At 43.9% G+C, this 16,623-nt stretch overlaps 1 protein-coding gene across 1 annotated transcript; it reads right to left on the bottom strand.

Moving 5' to 3' along the window:
* Positions 1-13,011: 13,011 nt before the first annotated feature.
* Positions 13,012-13,713, bottom strand: LOC147693528 (extracellular calcium-sensing receptor-like). The gene has a single exon (XM_086936045.1). The coding sequence runs from the start codon at positions 13,711-13,713 to the stop codon at positions 13,012-13,014; it is 702 nt and encodes a 233-aa protein (XP_086792171.1).
* Between the last annotated feature and the right edge of the window lie 2,910 nt (positions 13,714-16,623).

Here is a 16,623-nt window from a genome sequence, read left to right as displayed (position 1 = left end):
CATTACCTTTTAGCAGGAGGCATACATTGCAATAACACAAAACAAAATGGTCATTATGTTACATTTAAAACTTTGATTTCTTTGGAGCAGGTGTAACGTATCTAACCTGATTACGCAGCACACGTGAAGTTGGCAGGGGATATTTGGAGACCAAAGCAAGTTAAGGGTTAGTACGTTGGTCGACTTATAAGGTCTGTTCTTCTTTAGACACTTTCACTGTTTGTGTAAGTATGTATTTTATGGCTTCCATACATTTGGTGTTACTGTCAATGCAGTCTTTCAAATTGGCCTGTATTGTAATTAACTGTTTCTGAATGTTTACGTTACTGTCTACATATTTTGTGACTGACTTTGTCAAATTATCAATACTTTTACATATTTGCATCAACTCATGCAATGTGGACAAGCTGTCCACATGGGAGGTTATGTGGTCTTCTTTCATTGTAACTGTATGTCTATGTATTAAACGATTCATTGACTCCATCAATCGACACTGCCTGCCAGTATTTTGGACTAATTTGTCTTGACTCTCTAAAACATTGAACACATTAATTTCATCGCGTAAATAAGGACACTCCACATGACTCTGCTTGATAGCATAAAAGGTCACTTTTATTATTAGGACAGCCAAAGACAGACTCCGCAACATTACCTTTATTAAACATACACCTTGCAAAATTTCCCCAAAAACTTTTTATCCAATTGTTATACATCACCATTCCCAATTCTTTATTATCTGCCAACAATCCATAACTTGTTTAATACCAAACCAATATTATTTCCAACTTTTCCTTTTTCCTTCCCACCTACCCTCCCAACCCCCCAATAGAGAAAGGATGAATGCGCTCTAGATTATCCTATCCCCTAAGAACACGCCTAACAAACATATAACACAAAAGGAGACTGTCAATACTGTCCTAAAGTGACATATTTCTCTCTTTTTTTTTTTTTTAAACCAGGACAAGATTAACAGTTATCAAAGACGAACAAACACCCTTCCCAACCTTTGGAAACTAGGGCAGGTGGGTGGGCCAAAAACACAACGCCACTGCTGCCTCACTCGAGCTGAGTGATGTCCACCTCCCGCTCCCTCCCCGCGCCGAAGCAACCCCTCCCAACACCCAAACAACCAATCAGAGCGCATGGGACATCCCATTGCGCGAAAAAACCCAGGGGGACATCGGCTCGTGCCAAGTCCCCCTGGGGCCATCGCGCAAATAAGGACACTCCACACGACTCTGCTAGATAGCATAAAAGGTCACTTTTATTATTAGGACAGCCAAAGACAGACTCCGCAACATTACCTTTATTAAACATACACCTTGTAAAATTTCCCCAAAACCTTTTTATCCAATTGTTATACATCACCATTCCCAATTCTTTATTATTTGCCAACAATCCATAACTTGTTTAATACCCAACCAATATTATTTCCAACTTTTCCTTTTTCCTTCCCACCTACCCTCCCAACCCCCCAATAGAGAAAGGAGGAATCCGCTCTAGATTATCCTATCCCCTAAGAACACGCCACCCAGGAAACCCCCCAGAGTTTTCCTGCCCCACCCAAAATCTTTAACATGGCACAATTTGTTGTGGCTGTTTTTTTGTGGTTGTTTTTTTTTATACTTCCTTCTGTGAACACCATAAATCCACACACCACAAGTTAGCCAATGCATCCCGTAGCTCCATAAGATAGTACGCTTGCCCCATCTGTGACAGGTGCACACCATCACTTCTGAATAAATGAAGCATTTCGCTGGAAAAATGCTCATGCGTTAGAACAGTTATGCCCATAGCTGTGCTGAATATTTTTAAAGCTCTGTTCAACTTGCGGCAAGCTTTTTCCACAGCCGCATGTACTCGGGCACCTCTCCAATTATGTCTATATAAAAATTCAGTACAAACCACCCTTGTTCCTACCCAATTGGATTTAATCACCGCCAGATCCAGCTTCATTTGTTTAATCAGGGATAGCCCTGATACTAACACCAAATAATTTTCGCCAAGGTGTATTATTAGTAGGTCTGGAATTCCCCAAGCAGAGGCCAATTTAGACAGCAAGGGAAATAAGTCTTTCCATTTCATTCCCCCCACTCCTTTCCATAACACTTCATGTTATTTGCCATACAAATCTAAACCCCTTCCACAGATTTGCTGTTCAGCAAAAATTGATGACCATTTAACTATGGAATGTCCCACAATCCAAGTCCTCTTTTTCGAGGGAAATCCAAAACTCGACCTACGATACAAAAACCAACATTACTTACCATATACACATACCCGAATGTTTTTACAACCTCACATATCTGTAACAGCAGTTAGATTTTCAACGTCCTATGCGTTGTAACTCTTCCTTCCCCCAACCCAATCTAGCGGCCTCTGTAGCCGCACCTATTCTAAAGGAATGTGTTCCGAAGCATTTTGGATTTTCCCCCACTAATGAAAGAGTTTTCCTCAAAACTGACAAAAACTGAAAACAAGTCAACTGGTCCCCTTTTTTTATGACAAAAAATTGTACCAGAACGGAAAACTTTGGACTGAAAAAATGACCCCCACTCTTCCAAGGGGCAACAATCCACCACCCCACTCCCTTACAATTTTACCCAAGTCCCTGTCCCCATTTGGTCTGTCTTTGACTGCCGCAGCCTGATCTGTAACATGTTCCCCTCCAATATGTGGATATCTGACATCTGGATCCCAGCTTGGTTCTTCGACCCAATCAGTTCCGAAATGCGGAATGCTCCAAAGAAAAGCAAATCATACACAACCTGAACCGTACTAACTCCAACTCATTGTAACAACAAACAGGCAGAACTCTTAAAATCCGTCGTAATAAGTCAAATGTAATAGGGTTCCTCAACTGTTTAGCATGCACTTTGCTTTTCCCAAACCCCTTCAACATCTTCCTCAAAATGAACCCTATCTGTACCGTCTTTCCCAACAATAACTGGCTGTAAAATGAAATACCTGAAAGTTTGCCTGAAATCGTTGTAGGAGACAAACCTTTGTCCATTAAATATAATACAAATTCCAACATAGACTGTTCACTCTCAACTGCTCTACCATCCCGCTCATGATCTGAAGCATAAAGAAAAAACTCAGCCCCCACGCTTGCTGGTAACTCCTTCTCGTGGACTTAGCTATAGAATGCTCCACCAGCTCTGCAATCCTCACTCCCCCAGGTCCCAAATGGTCGAAGGGATCACCGTCTTGTGTCTGTCTGCTCTTGGCGCCAACTCCCGGAACTTCTGCCAATTGCAACGAGACAGAGCGTCGGCAATTGAGTTGTTCACCCCAGGAATATGTTTAGCCTTAAAAACAATATTCAACTTAAGGATTTGCAACATGAATGCCCTTAACAAGTGTAGAACCCTCACATTCTTTGCTCGTTGCCCATTAACCAGACTTACCACTGCCATGTTATCTATATGGAACAGTACACAGCGATCCTTGAACTCATCTCCCCACACCTGCAATGCAACCAAAAGCGGGAAAAATTCTAGGAAGGCGATGCTACGGCCCTGTTCCAACCAATGAGCCAGCCAAAGTTCAGCGCACCAGCGCCCTTCCCAGAATAACCCAAAACCTTGGGCTCCCAAAGCATCCGAGAAAATTTGGACCTGCCACACCGTGTCTTCATCCACAAAATTTACAGACACACCATTAAACTCATCCAAAAACTTCAACCAAATGAGTAAATCCTCTTTAACTTTGTTCGTCAGCCTTATGTGATGATGTGGCAAGGAAGCCCTCGCCATGGCAAAGCTGAGGCGTCTGCAAAAAGTTCTGCCCGCTCTCATTACTCTGCAGGCAAAATTGAGGTACCCCAGAAGCCTCTGGACCTGACGGAGTTGCAACTTCTTAACGCCAATAACTTCCTGCAAAAAGGACCTGATCTCTTGCACCTTAGCCAAGGGCAAACGGGCTACCATAGCTGCGGTATCGATCTCTATACCTAAGAAGACTAATGTCGATGTCGGACCTTCCGTTTTGTCAGCAGCCAGTGGTACTCCAAATTCACCTGCCATCTCTTGAAAACAAGCCAGCACCTTGCTGCACTGATCACTTCCTACCTTACCAACAAACAAAAAGTCATCTAAGTAGTGACAAACTGCTGCATGCCCAGACCTATGTATAACGCACCATTCCAAAAACTTGCTAAAAGTCTCGAACAGTGAACAGGAAATAGAACATCCCATTGGCAGCACACGGTCAACATAATATGCGTCTTCAAAGTACATGCCCAATAATTCAAAATCCATGGGATGGATGGATAACAACCGAAAGGCCGCCTCAATATCACATTTAGCAAGTTGCGCTCCCCTACCAGCCTTGCGAACCATCTGTAAAGCATCATCGACTGAAGCATATGACACCGCCGTGTCATCCATCGAGATGAAATCATTTACTGATTGCCCTTCTGGCCAAGACAAGTGGTGAATAAGCCGGAACTCACCTTGGGCCTTTTTTAGAATAACTCCCAGAGGCGATACCATCAAATTAGGTAAGGGACAATGTGAGAAAGGACCCACTATTCTACCCAAATCCAGTTCTTTCTGCAATTTAGCTCGTACCACATTAGGCAACTCTTTCACTGATTTTAAGTTTTCAGCCCAGCGCAGAACGCGAGGACCTTGATACCCAATGCGAAAGCCTAACCTAAAACCCCAGATCAATTTAACTGCAGCCTCATTATCCGGATAGGCTTCCAGACACTGCAGCATCGCCTGAAGTCTAATTGGGGTAGGAGCCTTTTGGAATAAGTGGTGGAAGTGTACCTCATCCTCTCTGCCCTCTCCAATGGCCCCCTTGGTGTTGATTGGGAAAGCATTGGAAAATAGCGTGTCTACCCCACACTGTGCACATTCGTGTTTGAATTTGCAATACTGACGCACACAGGAGCCACGATTGAAACCCCAACACGCTCCCGTGGTAGGCAACTGTCCTCTCCCAAATCCACCCGCCCCCATTGTGAAGGGACGCTGGAGAATGGGCCGGTATGTTATTGGTAAACCACTGGCCGTATGAATTGTGTGTGATGACGGCTGCCCCGACAGCCATTGGAGCCACAACTCCTGGTCCACTTCCCCCCACGGTTTATCATTAAAGAGACTCACTCGAGCCCGGAACTCTTCATCATAATTCAACCAAGCATATCCCCCTGCCTGTAGATGTGCCCTCCTGATGATATCAATGTATTTAAAAAGTGCCACCGCCCTCTCTGGATAACGTTCACAATAGACACTTGCATATATAATGAAAGCCGCCGTCCAATTCTCTATTGTTTTAGGCACTTTTGGGCAGCAGGACAATTCCAGCTCTTCCTTCTTAGAACCTTCTCTAGCCTGCAGATCTCTATGCAAAAGCCTAAAAATATCCACATAGTCGTGGCTCCAAATTCTCTGTCTTTTCCTTTGTGATAAGTGAGTGCCCAAGGGCATGGCCACACCCATATAAGGTCATTTTGTACGACCACTCACCTGATTCTCACTCCGCAAAGAGCTACCTACTGATGACCCAGGGCTCACCCCTCCCTCCCTTTCCTTCTGCCCTCCAGACCCCAAACTTGACTGAGGAGTATCCTGTGGCACTGAGCCCAAATCTTCTAGACCCTTTGCCATCCTTTCATTACCACCCTCCACAGGCCCCAGCCATGGGCCGCATACCAAAGGCTGTGTCCATGCAGCCCACCAGTCTTCCTTACCTGCTGGCAGCTGTGTAGCCCTTTGTTGAAATTCCCTAAGACCATCACACTGATGATGTCCGCCATACGGTGCACGATCTGCAGAGAATGCCGCTCCAGATCTCTGAAATACACTAGAAGAGGTGAGATGACCTACCCCCAAACTCCTGTCCGCCCTAACCAGAAGTTGCTTCTTTAGACACCCAATCCCTTGAATAAACCCTATTTTCTTTATCAAAGTCATCATAATCAGCACCATCCACATTCTGTATCCACAATAGTATTGCTCGGCATAGCACCAGTACAGTGTCAACGTCATAACTTGCCACATCAGCCACGGGCCTCTGTGTATAGCGCCCGGCCAATGACCCAAAAACCGCACCAGATTCGCTTCGGGTATCCCACCACGACCCCAAAGCTGCACTTTGCTTCGCTCTAATAGGAATAGAACTTTGCACCACAGAAGCGCGACCAGAGCCCGTTGCAAAGTTCCTGCCGCTCCAGCGAGGAACCGCTCTCAACTTACCTTTTACCTGATCCAGTGGAAATCCAGATAAGTGCTTCTTGCGCATATCAGCGTGGTTCACCCAAACCCACTGCCCTTGCTGTGGACCCATATCAGAATCAAACTCCACGCTTGGGTGGCGCGGAGTAGGCCTGGACTCTGGAAAAAACTCCAACATCTCACTGTCCCCATGGCCAGGCCCCACTCCAACTCTGACCCCCCACCCCACCAGAACTTTCCACACCTTGCTTATCCCACAAAAATCCCCCAACAGGCTGAAAACCATAATTGTCACCAGAAGAATGTGGCTCCTCATAAAAGAAGTCTGCGCCACTCAAAACCTGTGGGGGGCCTCTAGGCTGAGGTAACAAAACTTCATGACAGTCTGAATACATTCACTGCATGTTCTGCTCCACCGACGCAGGCTCTCCACTCACAACACCTTCAAACTCGACCGCTTCCAACTAGACAAAGTCTTTCTCTTCACTGTCACTGGAATAATCCACTAATGCATTCTTTTGGCCTTCGAAGCAAACCTCTGGCGCAATTTCAATTCTATTGCTAGCCTTGGCAACAGCATAGCTTGTTGTGGGTATTTCTCCTGAAAATGACGCTTCTTTTTGACGAAAAGAAACTCCTGACGCCTGTGTCACTTTGTCAACTCCGACGCTGCTCTCACTGAATAGCGCCTCCTCACATAGCTGCACATGACGTACTCTAGTATCTAGCGCAAAGCTGGCTCTGCCTCCTCGCTTTCCTGCCCTCTTCCTAGCTGGTGTGTCAAAAGCCATCAAGCCTCCCCTCACACCACATGGGGCTGAGGCTGAACGGATGGGGGGGTTTCTTTCCTCGAGTACTCCTGCCTGAGGAGCGCGCTCTCCTTGTTCTCACAGCTGGCATTTTTCCCTGACATACAGTCTCTTAGGATCTGCCTGCTACTGACCTATAAGCAGCGACAGCACGACTCACCCCTTCTGCTGCTAGACGCCGAGGACGCTTCACCTCGACAGAGCCTTCCACCACAGCACCTGGGCGCAATAAATCAGAGCGCTCCACCGCCACCAGTGCTCTTATTGCCTCCCTGGCAATATCCTCCGCCGACATGGCTCAAATGCTCTTCACTCCGTCGAACAAAGCAGCCACACACAGTAAATAATGAGCGCTGACAGGAATTCCTCTCAGTTGGCAGCCAAAAACACGACACCACTGCTGCCTCACTCGAGCTGAGTGACGTCGCACCTCCCGCTCCCTCCCCTCGCCGAAGCAACCACTCCCAACACCCAAACAACCAATCAGAGCGCATGGTACATCCCATTGCGCGAAAAACCCCAGGGGGACATCAGCTCGTGCCAAGTCCCCCTGGGACCCATTGTTCATTCGAACCTCCATACCCTTTTCAATCCTCATTCATTCCAAACAGTTGACTCTTTCTACGCATTTCGCCAGTGTCAACCAGTACACCAGTCAGATTTCCCCGACTCTTTCTACCCTTTGCACTACTTGGATCCCTAAGCCGCCTCACATCCCTTTCATGTTTCTGACTTACTTCACTAATTTCACCCACTACCCCTTGTAGATTGTGTCCAGTTTGATCAAGTTCTTTAGTTTCATGATTGTCAACATTCCTTACAGGGTATGTGTCTGTCACTATCTTCAGTTCTCCAATATCACCACAATCTGGCAGGATTATTTCTATACATCCTGTACATTCTGCAGAATGTAGTACTTGACAAAAGATTTCCTTCTCTGACTTCCAACTTCATTTTCATTTAACAAAATTTCAGATGCACTGCTCTGTTGAGGTCCAGCTTCAAAACTGCTTGTGCCGGCCTGACTTCCTGCCAGATCCCTATGCGGTCTCTGGATGATGCACAGGATGCAAGAAATATGTGGAGGGGACAAATTATGCGGCAGGTTAAGTAAATTATGCAGCAAGAATAGGCCAATTATGCATACATAATGCTGTACATTTTGTAATAGTATTGCTTCATTATTTGGTCATTTGTAAACTTGGTAACACGCTCTGGGGATTAGTTGCACCTCATGAGTATCCGTTTAACACCCATAGGCAACAGAAAGGTGACCAGTCCAGCTTTGCAAAGGGCCTTTCATTGAGCAGCAAAATATGTTGTCGCATTTTCAATAACTTTTGAACTGTTTGAAGTAAAAACAATGTTTTTGTTGTTCAAATCTGCAGATTATGCGGCAGGTGATTGATTGATTATATGGCAAATACAGCCAATCTACAATTACGCGAAAATCTCCACAGCTGCAAAATCGCATGATTACAGGGTCCATGATTATAGCACAAATGGTGTGCTTGCCTCCATTTTTGATGACAGGGTGTATTTCTCGCTAAATACATAGTGCAAAAAACGGAAGCACTGCAACCAGCAGCCACTAGAGTTCCGGTCATTTGCATTGTTTTCTGCTACATATTTGATGCTTATGGTGCTTAATTATGCAACATGGGATAATACATTAATTTTGGAAATGTTGCCTAAAAAGCTAAGTGGACATTTCATTATGGCCTAAAGTTATTTTAACAAAATGAGATGAAAAGAGCTTACCTGGCTGTTCATTTTCGGTACAATCCAGGATGGTATTTATTCCATCTAGTCCTTTTAAACTAGCAAGATCTATAATCTCCAACACTTTTAATTCAACATTACAGAGGTTAAGCTCCAAAGGACTCCGCCACCTGTCCCTTTAGCATGCTGTTTTGCCTTGCTATAATCTTCACACACTTTCTTGCGCAGGTCATACCACGAGTAGCCTTTATTCGGATAACTGATCTGCCAAAGAATCCTCTGAACAGAAAAATGTAGGTTATCTTCCTGAACCTGGCTTTTCTAGCAGCAGCTATATTAAGAATGATTTGTTGGCAGCAAAGTTCACAGGCCAGATTATCTGTCAGCATACAAAAATGTAAACACCTGTGACACTTTGCTTCTCACTCCTCAAATCCGACTAACACATTTCCCCACTATTTCTAATGGTTGCCAGGCAGGCAACCCCTTCTAAAATATAGACAGAACACCCACTCACTTATGACTTAATTGAAACCTTCATAATAGGTTCATAAATAACATTACACTTTGGATGCTAAACTGTCGAAAGAGAAATGGAGATAATGAATTCCACTCTTCTCTTTGAACAAATTCGGCACCTTAGTGTTTGGTAGGTGTACTATTTTGTCCTCCCCTGTGTATTAGTGTACCCTCCTCGTAAGTGGTAGGCTCCTAGATTCCAGGAAGCAATCATTGCCTCATTAATTGTCTTGATCCTTTCTAAAATGCCAAGTGGTCTCCAGAGGGCACTAACAATCTTCGAAAAAATTTGTGCCATTTGAGGAAAACAAAACTGGTGGCCTTTAATCCACACAGGGCCTTCACGGGGGGGCACTTGCAGCCTGATTCATCAATCTCCCGTTTTGCGAGGCCCTAATAGCGAATTATAGCGATTCGCTATTCAGGACTCGCAAAACGGGATTCATGTAGGATTAGCAAAATTTATTGCGATTCCTACTGATTCCTTATTTGCGATTAGCAAATTGCTAATCGCAAATAAGGAAAAACTCTCCATTCATTCCTATGGGCCAAAAGGCCCATAGGAATGAATGGGGAGTATTCCTTTTTCGCGGTTAGCAATTTGCTAATCGCAAATAAGATTGCGATTTGAAGGGTGCCAGGGGTGTCCAAAGGACACCCTGTAGCACCCCTCAAATGCACATTTGAACAGGTGTTGCGCACACACATGTCCAGAGCACATGTGTGTGTGTAACATGCAAAAGAAAAAAATGCACTAAAGTGCTTTTTACTCTTTTTTCGCAATTTACCACCAAGTCAGACTTGGTGGTAAATTGCGACCAAATATTGCGAATTCGCAATTTCCAATTGGTTGATGAATTGGATTTAAGGAATCTCTATTAGAGATTCCTTAAATCCAATTCCTCGCAAATATGCGATTTCGGTAATAGCGATTTTTGCATTTGGGATGATGAATCCCAAATGCAAAAATCGCACTCGCAAACGGCCAGATTCTCAGAATCTGGCCATTTGCAAGCGCAATTCATGTTGATGAATATGGCCGTAGGTTAACTAACGCTGTGCTGGTTCAGGTCAAGGAGTTTACATATTTAGGAGTCAATATCCAGGAGGGATTAAATTGGTCAAATCAGGTGACATAGCTTCCCTAAAACATCTACAATTGGCAGGGGTGCTACAAAAAAAATACAATGCTTCTTATACTAAGATAATTAGCCCCGCTTTTGAGATCTACAATTTGAAAGTTATCAGCTCTGCCTTATATGGTGCAGCACTCTGGGGTCATGAGAACTTATCCAAACTTACTATCCCAGAAAATAAGTTCCTTAGAAACATAACCAGCTTGCCCCTGAGTACCCCGATACGACCATTATTGAATGACCTTGGGCAAAAGCCAATCGCAGAAATGGCCAAACTACATCCCCTCTTGCACTGGCGTTCACTCTGGCCTACTCCAGAACTTGCAGAGTACGCAGCTGGTTTCTTAGATGTAATAAGGGTGGACTCATTGCATCAAATACAATAGCTTAGGCGACTTAGAGCACCCTAATAAAATTGGGCATGAACAAAAACGTATTGGTAGCAATGTAAAGGAGACGCACCTCGCATGCAAGTAATAACAGATCGGGTCAAGCAAATGAGATATATTGTGATTTCAATGGGAATGAAAAATAGCAATTTTGAATTGGCGCCACTCAGGATAAATATGCACCCTACTACCTAGATGCTATAGTTCATAGTAAGTGACAAGCAATTACTATGAAACACAAATTTAAAGAACGAATATCCCGGCACTCTAGAGCGATTTATGTTCTGTGTATTTAGTATAAAGCGGAAAGGTTCTGTATGTTAACCCAAACACTACTGGCAATGGACAAGGTTTAGTTTTCAAAATCAAATGAGTGTTTAATTAATGAATGTTTACAAGTCAAGGTGACTCATGAAATACACAAAAAATACAGTTTCACAAAAGAATTCAGATACATAGACCAGAAAAGGGCACACGTCCCTTAATTTAGAGAGCTGGGCAAAAGACTAGAAATGGTGGTTATGTGCTCTTTATCCTGGTCCACAATGAGCAACAGCCGACACGTGTTTCATCAGGTCAAGTGACTTTCTCAGGGCTTTGTCCCAAATTCCAAGGGATGTTAGATCCAATAGTACAGAACGGTCTCGAAAACGACTCTAACAAAAGAGGCAGTGAACAATAATTTAATGATAATATTTCTAAATCCTCTCCATTTTTCAAAGAAACCGCCTGTAGTACACGATCCAATGCGTGTCACGCCAGAAGGTTCTGTGAATATAAACATCGATCTCAAACAATTCAGAGACCGTAGTAGACCCAAGGTGTGAAGAAATTCTTTTATAAAGCAGTATATCGCTGTCCGTCCTATTTAAAGCCAATACGTCCAACGGATGTTGACAAAATGATTGTTTTAAAACAGCGTGGGACGAGGACTGTGGGTTCTACGCTGTTTTTCTCGCCGAACGGGCAATACGAGGCATATCATAGCATCTTTTGTCAACTCAGACGCAAGAAAAATGTTTTATTAAAACAATCATTTTGTCAACATCCTTTAGACGTATTAGCAGTAGCCTCACGCCACCAGCAAGCCCACTTTCCCGGGGGGGGGCTTACCTTCCAGCCGCCACCGCCAGGAGTCATCAGGCAACTGTATTGTAGTATGTTGACTAAGTACTAGTATACTAACTTTTAACAACATTTTAGCTTTGTACATAGATTTTAGGTTTTTATATTTCCCCTAAGTAAGGGGTATGTATTGAATTCGACTAGTGTGCATATATGGTTTGCTTATAGACGTCTTGCAAAAGGACTTATATGGATGTTTGTGCTTTTATGACTTTTTACGTTGAATAAAGCTTTTTGGAATTGGAATTGGATAGTCTTGTGTTGCATGTAGTCTTTAATTGCCTTAGTAATGACAGTGTATGTAAGTACAATCATTGTTTGTGCCCTAGGGTCCAGATCCAGAATTACGTCTGGTGCTCTCCTTCTGTTGTGTATGCAGAGCGACTATCTGTAAACATAATCTGCACAGTGACATTTAGTTTCCCTATTTCTCCAAGAAGTTCTGACACTTGTGTGTAACCTTTTTTTTACTTGTTTTTATTGCAAAAAATAACATAGTACAAGCTAAGTGTTAACACTTGTGGACAACCTTAATGCAAGCTCATGATTTCATACAGTTATTGGTTGCTTTCCCAGTTTACACATATCGGGGCTGTCTTGCCTTCTCTGTCCTGCTCCTCTTGTGTACCCTTTTTGCTTCAGCTTTTCTCTAGTGTATGTCAGTGTTTATTCCTCTTTATCTGTACACCAACTGTCTGCTCTGAGGCTTAGCTCATCACCTGACGGGATGCTCCAGCTCAGTCACTTTAAAGGTAGTACAAGGGAGAATGATACATCACACACTTTGCCGTGAATAATCTGAAGAGAAAACAACCACAATATGTGGTAAAAGGAGAGGAGCCAGAAACCACACTCTAAAAACAAAATGTTTTTCCGATGCATGAGTACAGAGAGATAGGGGTTAAAATTTGTAAACGCAGATAAAATTAGGACACAAGCACATGTGGAAGCAGACATAGAGTTCGGAAAATAGATAGAGAAAGTAGAGTGGAAGTGAAAATAGACTTCTTTATACATTATCAAAAGCTCTTATGTCCAGGTGTTATACACTTCTTGAAGGTCAGCACTGAAATATTAAATGTTCAATAGCTTTACAGACATATAGTTAACGAGAACAAACTGCTCAGCTGCATACCTGATGTGGCTGAATATCTTTGACGCGTTGGTAATGATCCCCATCAGGAATTGTCTTGTCCCAATAGTCAAGCAAATCATGTAAGGCATGTGCAAATGCATAGACAGCCAGGTAAACATTATAAGTAAACCTAAGATTATCCAGATTAAACAGGATTGGGTCCAAATTAACCACCTGTTCTTTTCCTGTGCAGACTTTTACATCATCATCTTTTACAATTCCTTGAGCCAAGGTGGTGGTGTTGTCTTGCCACAGACAGCCAAACACCTTCTGCCAGAATGGTTTAATAAAGATGTCTCTTTGAAACCTGTCTGGGTGTATATTGTACACAAAGTCTTTGAATTTAGGCATGTCAACAACATAAAAGGCAGAAGCTATAGTACCATTCAGCCAAAGCCAGGTGTCCACAGTGAAAAGATTTGGTGTGATAGTGAAGCCAGGCAACCCCAACCACACTTTCCCTTGAACTTTCCTTTTCGCAAGTGTCTCTAGTAAACGTACCATTGCACTCACTTGGCTGTAGACAACAACAACTTTGGCTTTTGATTTTCCAATTAAATCTGCAAGGCTCTCAATCCTTTCTTGAGGGTGCTGGGCAGACACTATTTCAAAGAAGTCAATGCATCCACCAGTCTTCTGTATCTCCTTTTTCAAAATCACGCCGACTTGGGAAAAACCATAATTATCCATTACTAAAACACCAACCCAAGTCCATTTAAAGAAATGTAGAAGTCTAGTCACAGAATAAATTCCCATTCGAGTACTTGGTACCATCTGGAACAAAGACGAAATTAGATGACTTTTGCTCTCAGAAGGATATAATGGCCCATAACTGATCTGTAAAGAATGGAATAAGTTTAAAATAATGTGTGATATTTAGGTTGGATCTGCCAATGCACACAAACCTAGATTGTCAAAGTAAAAGGTTACCGTACAGTATGAAATATACATTTATCCCTTAGGCTGTACATATTTACAATATGTGACATTACCTTGTCTTTGCTACTCAGTCTCTTAGTGCCTCATTCCAAGTGCCCAGTAATTTCATTGTAGGCAGTAACCAGAGCTTCCAGCCCCATCGAAATTATGAGCTCTGTTGATTTCACTTGGACACTCCAACTGCTGAAACCATATGAGACGTCAGGGTAAACCTTCAGGGTAAAATGGGGAATTACTCCAGCCATCACTGATTCCTCCAGTAGTTCCCCATTCCCTAGGGTATCCTCAGGGATCAACTAGTAATGCTGTTTTTCCTCCACCCCAGGAATTACTGAGGGCCACCCGGGATCAGTGGGATGGAGAATCCAAACTAATTCACATTCATCTTCTAATAAGCCCCCTTTGTAGGAAATGTTTGAAGACAGACACAGAGCCTGCTTCAGAACACAAAATATAACCCTCAAAATAATTGATCATCATATTTTATAGAATATATAAACACCCATGGAAGACAAAAAAAGTGTAATAAAATACAACTATCCCTTTACTATATTATTTTGAGGAAAATAAAACGTTAGTCCTTACACTCATAATCCTATCCTCAAAGAAAATGCAAAATTCACCTTTGACAAAAAATATATAATCTTTCTGGTACTAAAGACATTTGCACAGTTTTCACACCATCCAGGAATATTGAGTATTTATGCCTTTTAGATCCACTCCCCATTTCCAAATAAGGAACCAAGATAAATGAAGATTAAAGGACTCATGTGGTCAAGCTGCCAACTGCGACGGCCGCTTAGCACTGAAACTCCGCCAGCATCCCCACAATCCTGGACATATACTGACCTCTGATCGGCCATCCTTGCTAGATAGCTGCCTGACCTAGCTGCTGCCGCACTGCGGACTGCCTCGCTGTCGGGGACAGCGACAGACAGCGCTGAAATCATCCGGACATGCTACCACGTCATTGGGACCCGACCGTGGCCTAGCCTGACTCCTCTGCAGCCGAACAGGAGTGCCTTGGAAATACGGCCGCTCCTGAAGTGTAGCGGGGATGTTGTCCCTTGCTTCCTGTAGCGGTTGCCCGTCTGCATCCATTGGAATTCCTGCAGACCTATTGACTCCATGACGTGGGAACCAGAGGGAGGCAGGGCAAACAGAATGCCTCCTGGTCCTGACTCCTGTATTGTCGGGCACCTCCCCATGACACAGCTGTTAAACCTTGTTGGTACAGTGCACAGAGACTAACGGTGTCCCCTAACTTTAATTAAGCCCCTTCCTGTTAGATTATACCCCACATGGACAACTAGGCTGCCTGTACCCTACAGAGGAGAGGACCCCTGCCCGCCACGCTGCTGAGGACTAAATCTAGCTGAGCTGCATACCATTAACACCGACGGGGTTGCGTCCACATCCCCCTCAGCAGCCTGGAACTGCATACACTCTCTGAGAGGATCAGCGGGTGGTTTCCCTGACTTCTCCAGCAGTGACATCATTGTTGTAAATCCACCTCCACCTTGGTTTGTAGCGCTGGTTACAGCCATGTAACTGGCCCGGCCCCTATTTTCATCGAATGTTACACTCTACAGAATTCGGTCTGCGGCAATCCACTGAATCTTTTTAACCCCCTACTCCATCACCCGCCTTCACTTCCACATGGGGTCCGCACAGTTTGTTTCTCCAGCTATAATACGTACGCAAGAGGAGTCTCCATACTGATACATAGGCTAATGCCATTTCAATTATCAGTTGTTTTCGCAGACATGGAGAGACGGTATCCATAAGTGGCGGGCCAGATGTTAGGATACAACATCCTGTTAATAAACATGTATGCGCCAAACACAGACAGCCCAGAATTTTATCAACAACTGCAGGCACGGATTGACCTAGTAGACACAGAGCATATTTGTATGGGGGGGACTTCAACATATTGTTTAATCCTGGCCTGGACAGCACAGTGAATGCCCAGAACACCAATACTCGCTCTTTACAGGAGCGTTGAATACATATACACTAGTTCTGCACAACATAACACCTGGACCTGCCTTGAATACAGGTTCCTTGCGACCACCCTTACTCCCTGGATCAATTTCCTATCACCCCTTTCCCGCACACTGCTGGATCACTCCCCAGTACTACTGAAGCTATATCTACGTAGAGTGGGTGGGGTCAAAAGACAGTGGAGATTTTAGGAACTGGCGCTCCAAGATGAGTACTTTCGGTCAGAGCTCCGCACTGCTATTATAAAATATTTCGAAATAAAGGAACCAATAAATCCTGGGCCACCCTGTGGAAAGCCTTTAGGGCATATATAAGAGGGATTTGTATTTCCCAACACACAGGGATCCTGAAAGACTTAGGCAACACCCTGTCTAAAATTGAAAAGAAGCTAGCTGACCTGAATGTAAATGTAAATGTAAATGTGTTGTATTTGTATAGCTCGAACAGTAACCCGGAGGCATCCCGGTGCTTGTACTCCTACCACAAGGGAACCCCTCCTGGCTTTTCCTTGTGAGGTGTCCGCTCCTGGGCATCCCATGGTGAAACCAGGCATCCCTTGTGCATCGGGGGCCGTTGTGGAGACTAAGCAAGCTATTTCCCAGAGTTGCAGCGTGGGGCCCATGCTTAGATTCGGCACTGAGGCGAGAATACCCGGTC

This window comes from Lissotriton vulgaris, chromosome 8 (genome assembly GCF_964263255.1).
Source record: "Lissotriton vulgaris chromosome 8, aLisVul1.2, whole genome shotgun sequence".
Lineage (NCBI taxonomy): Eukaryota > Metazoa > Chordata > Amphibia > Caudata > Salamandridae > Lissotriton > Lissotriton vulgaris.
This window is presented reverse-complemented; position numbering and strand designations above follow the sequence as displayed.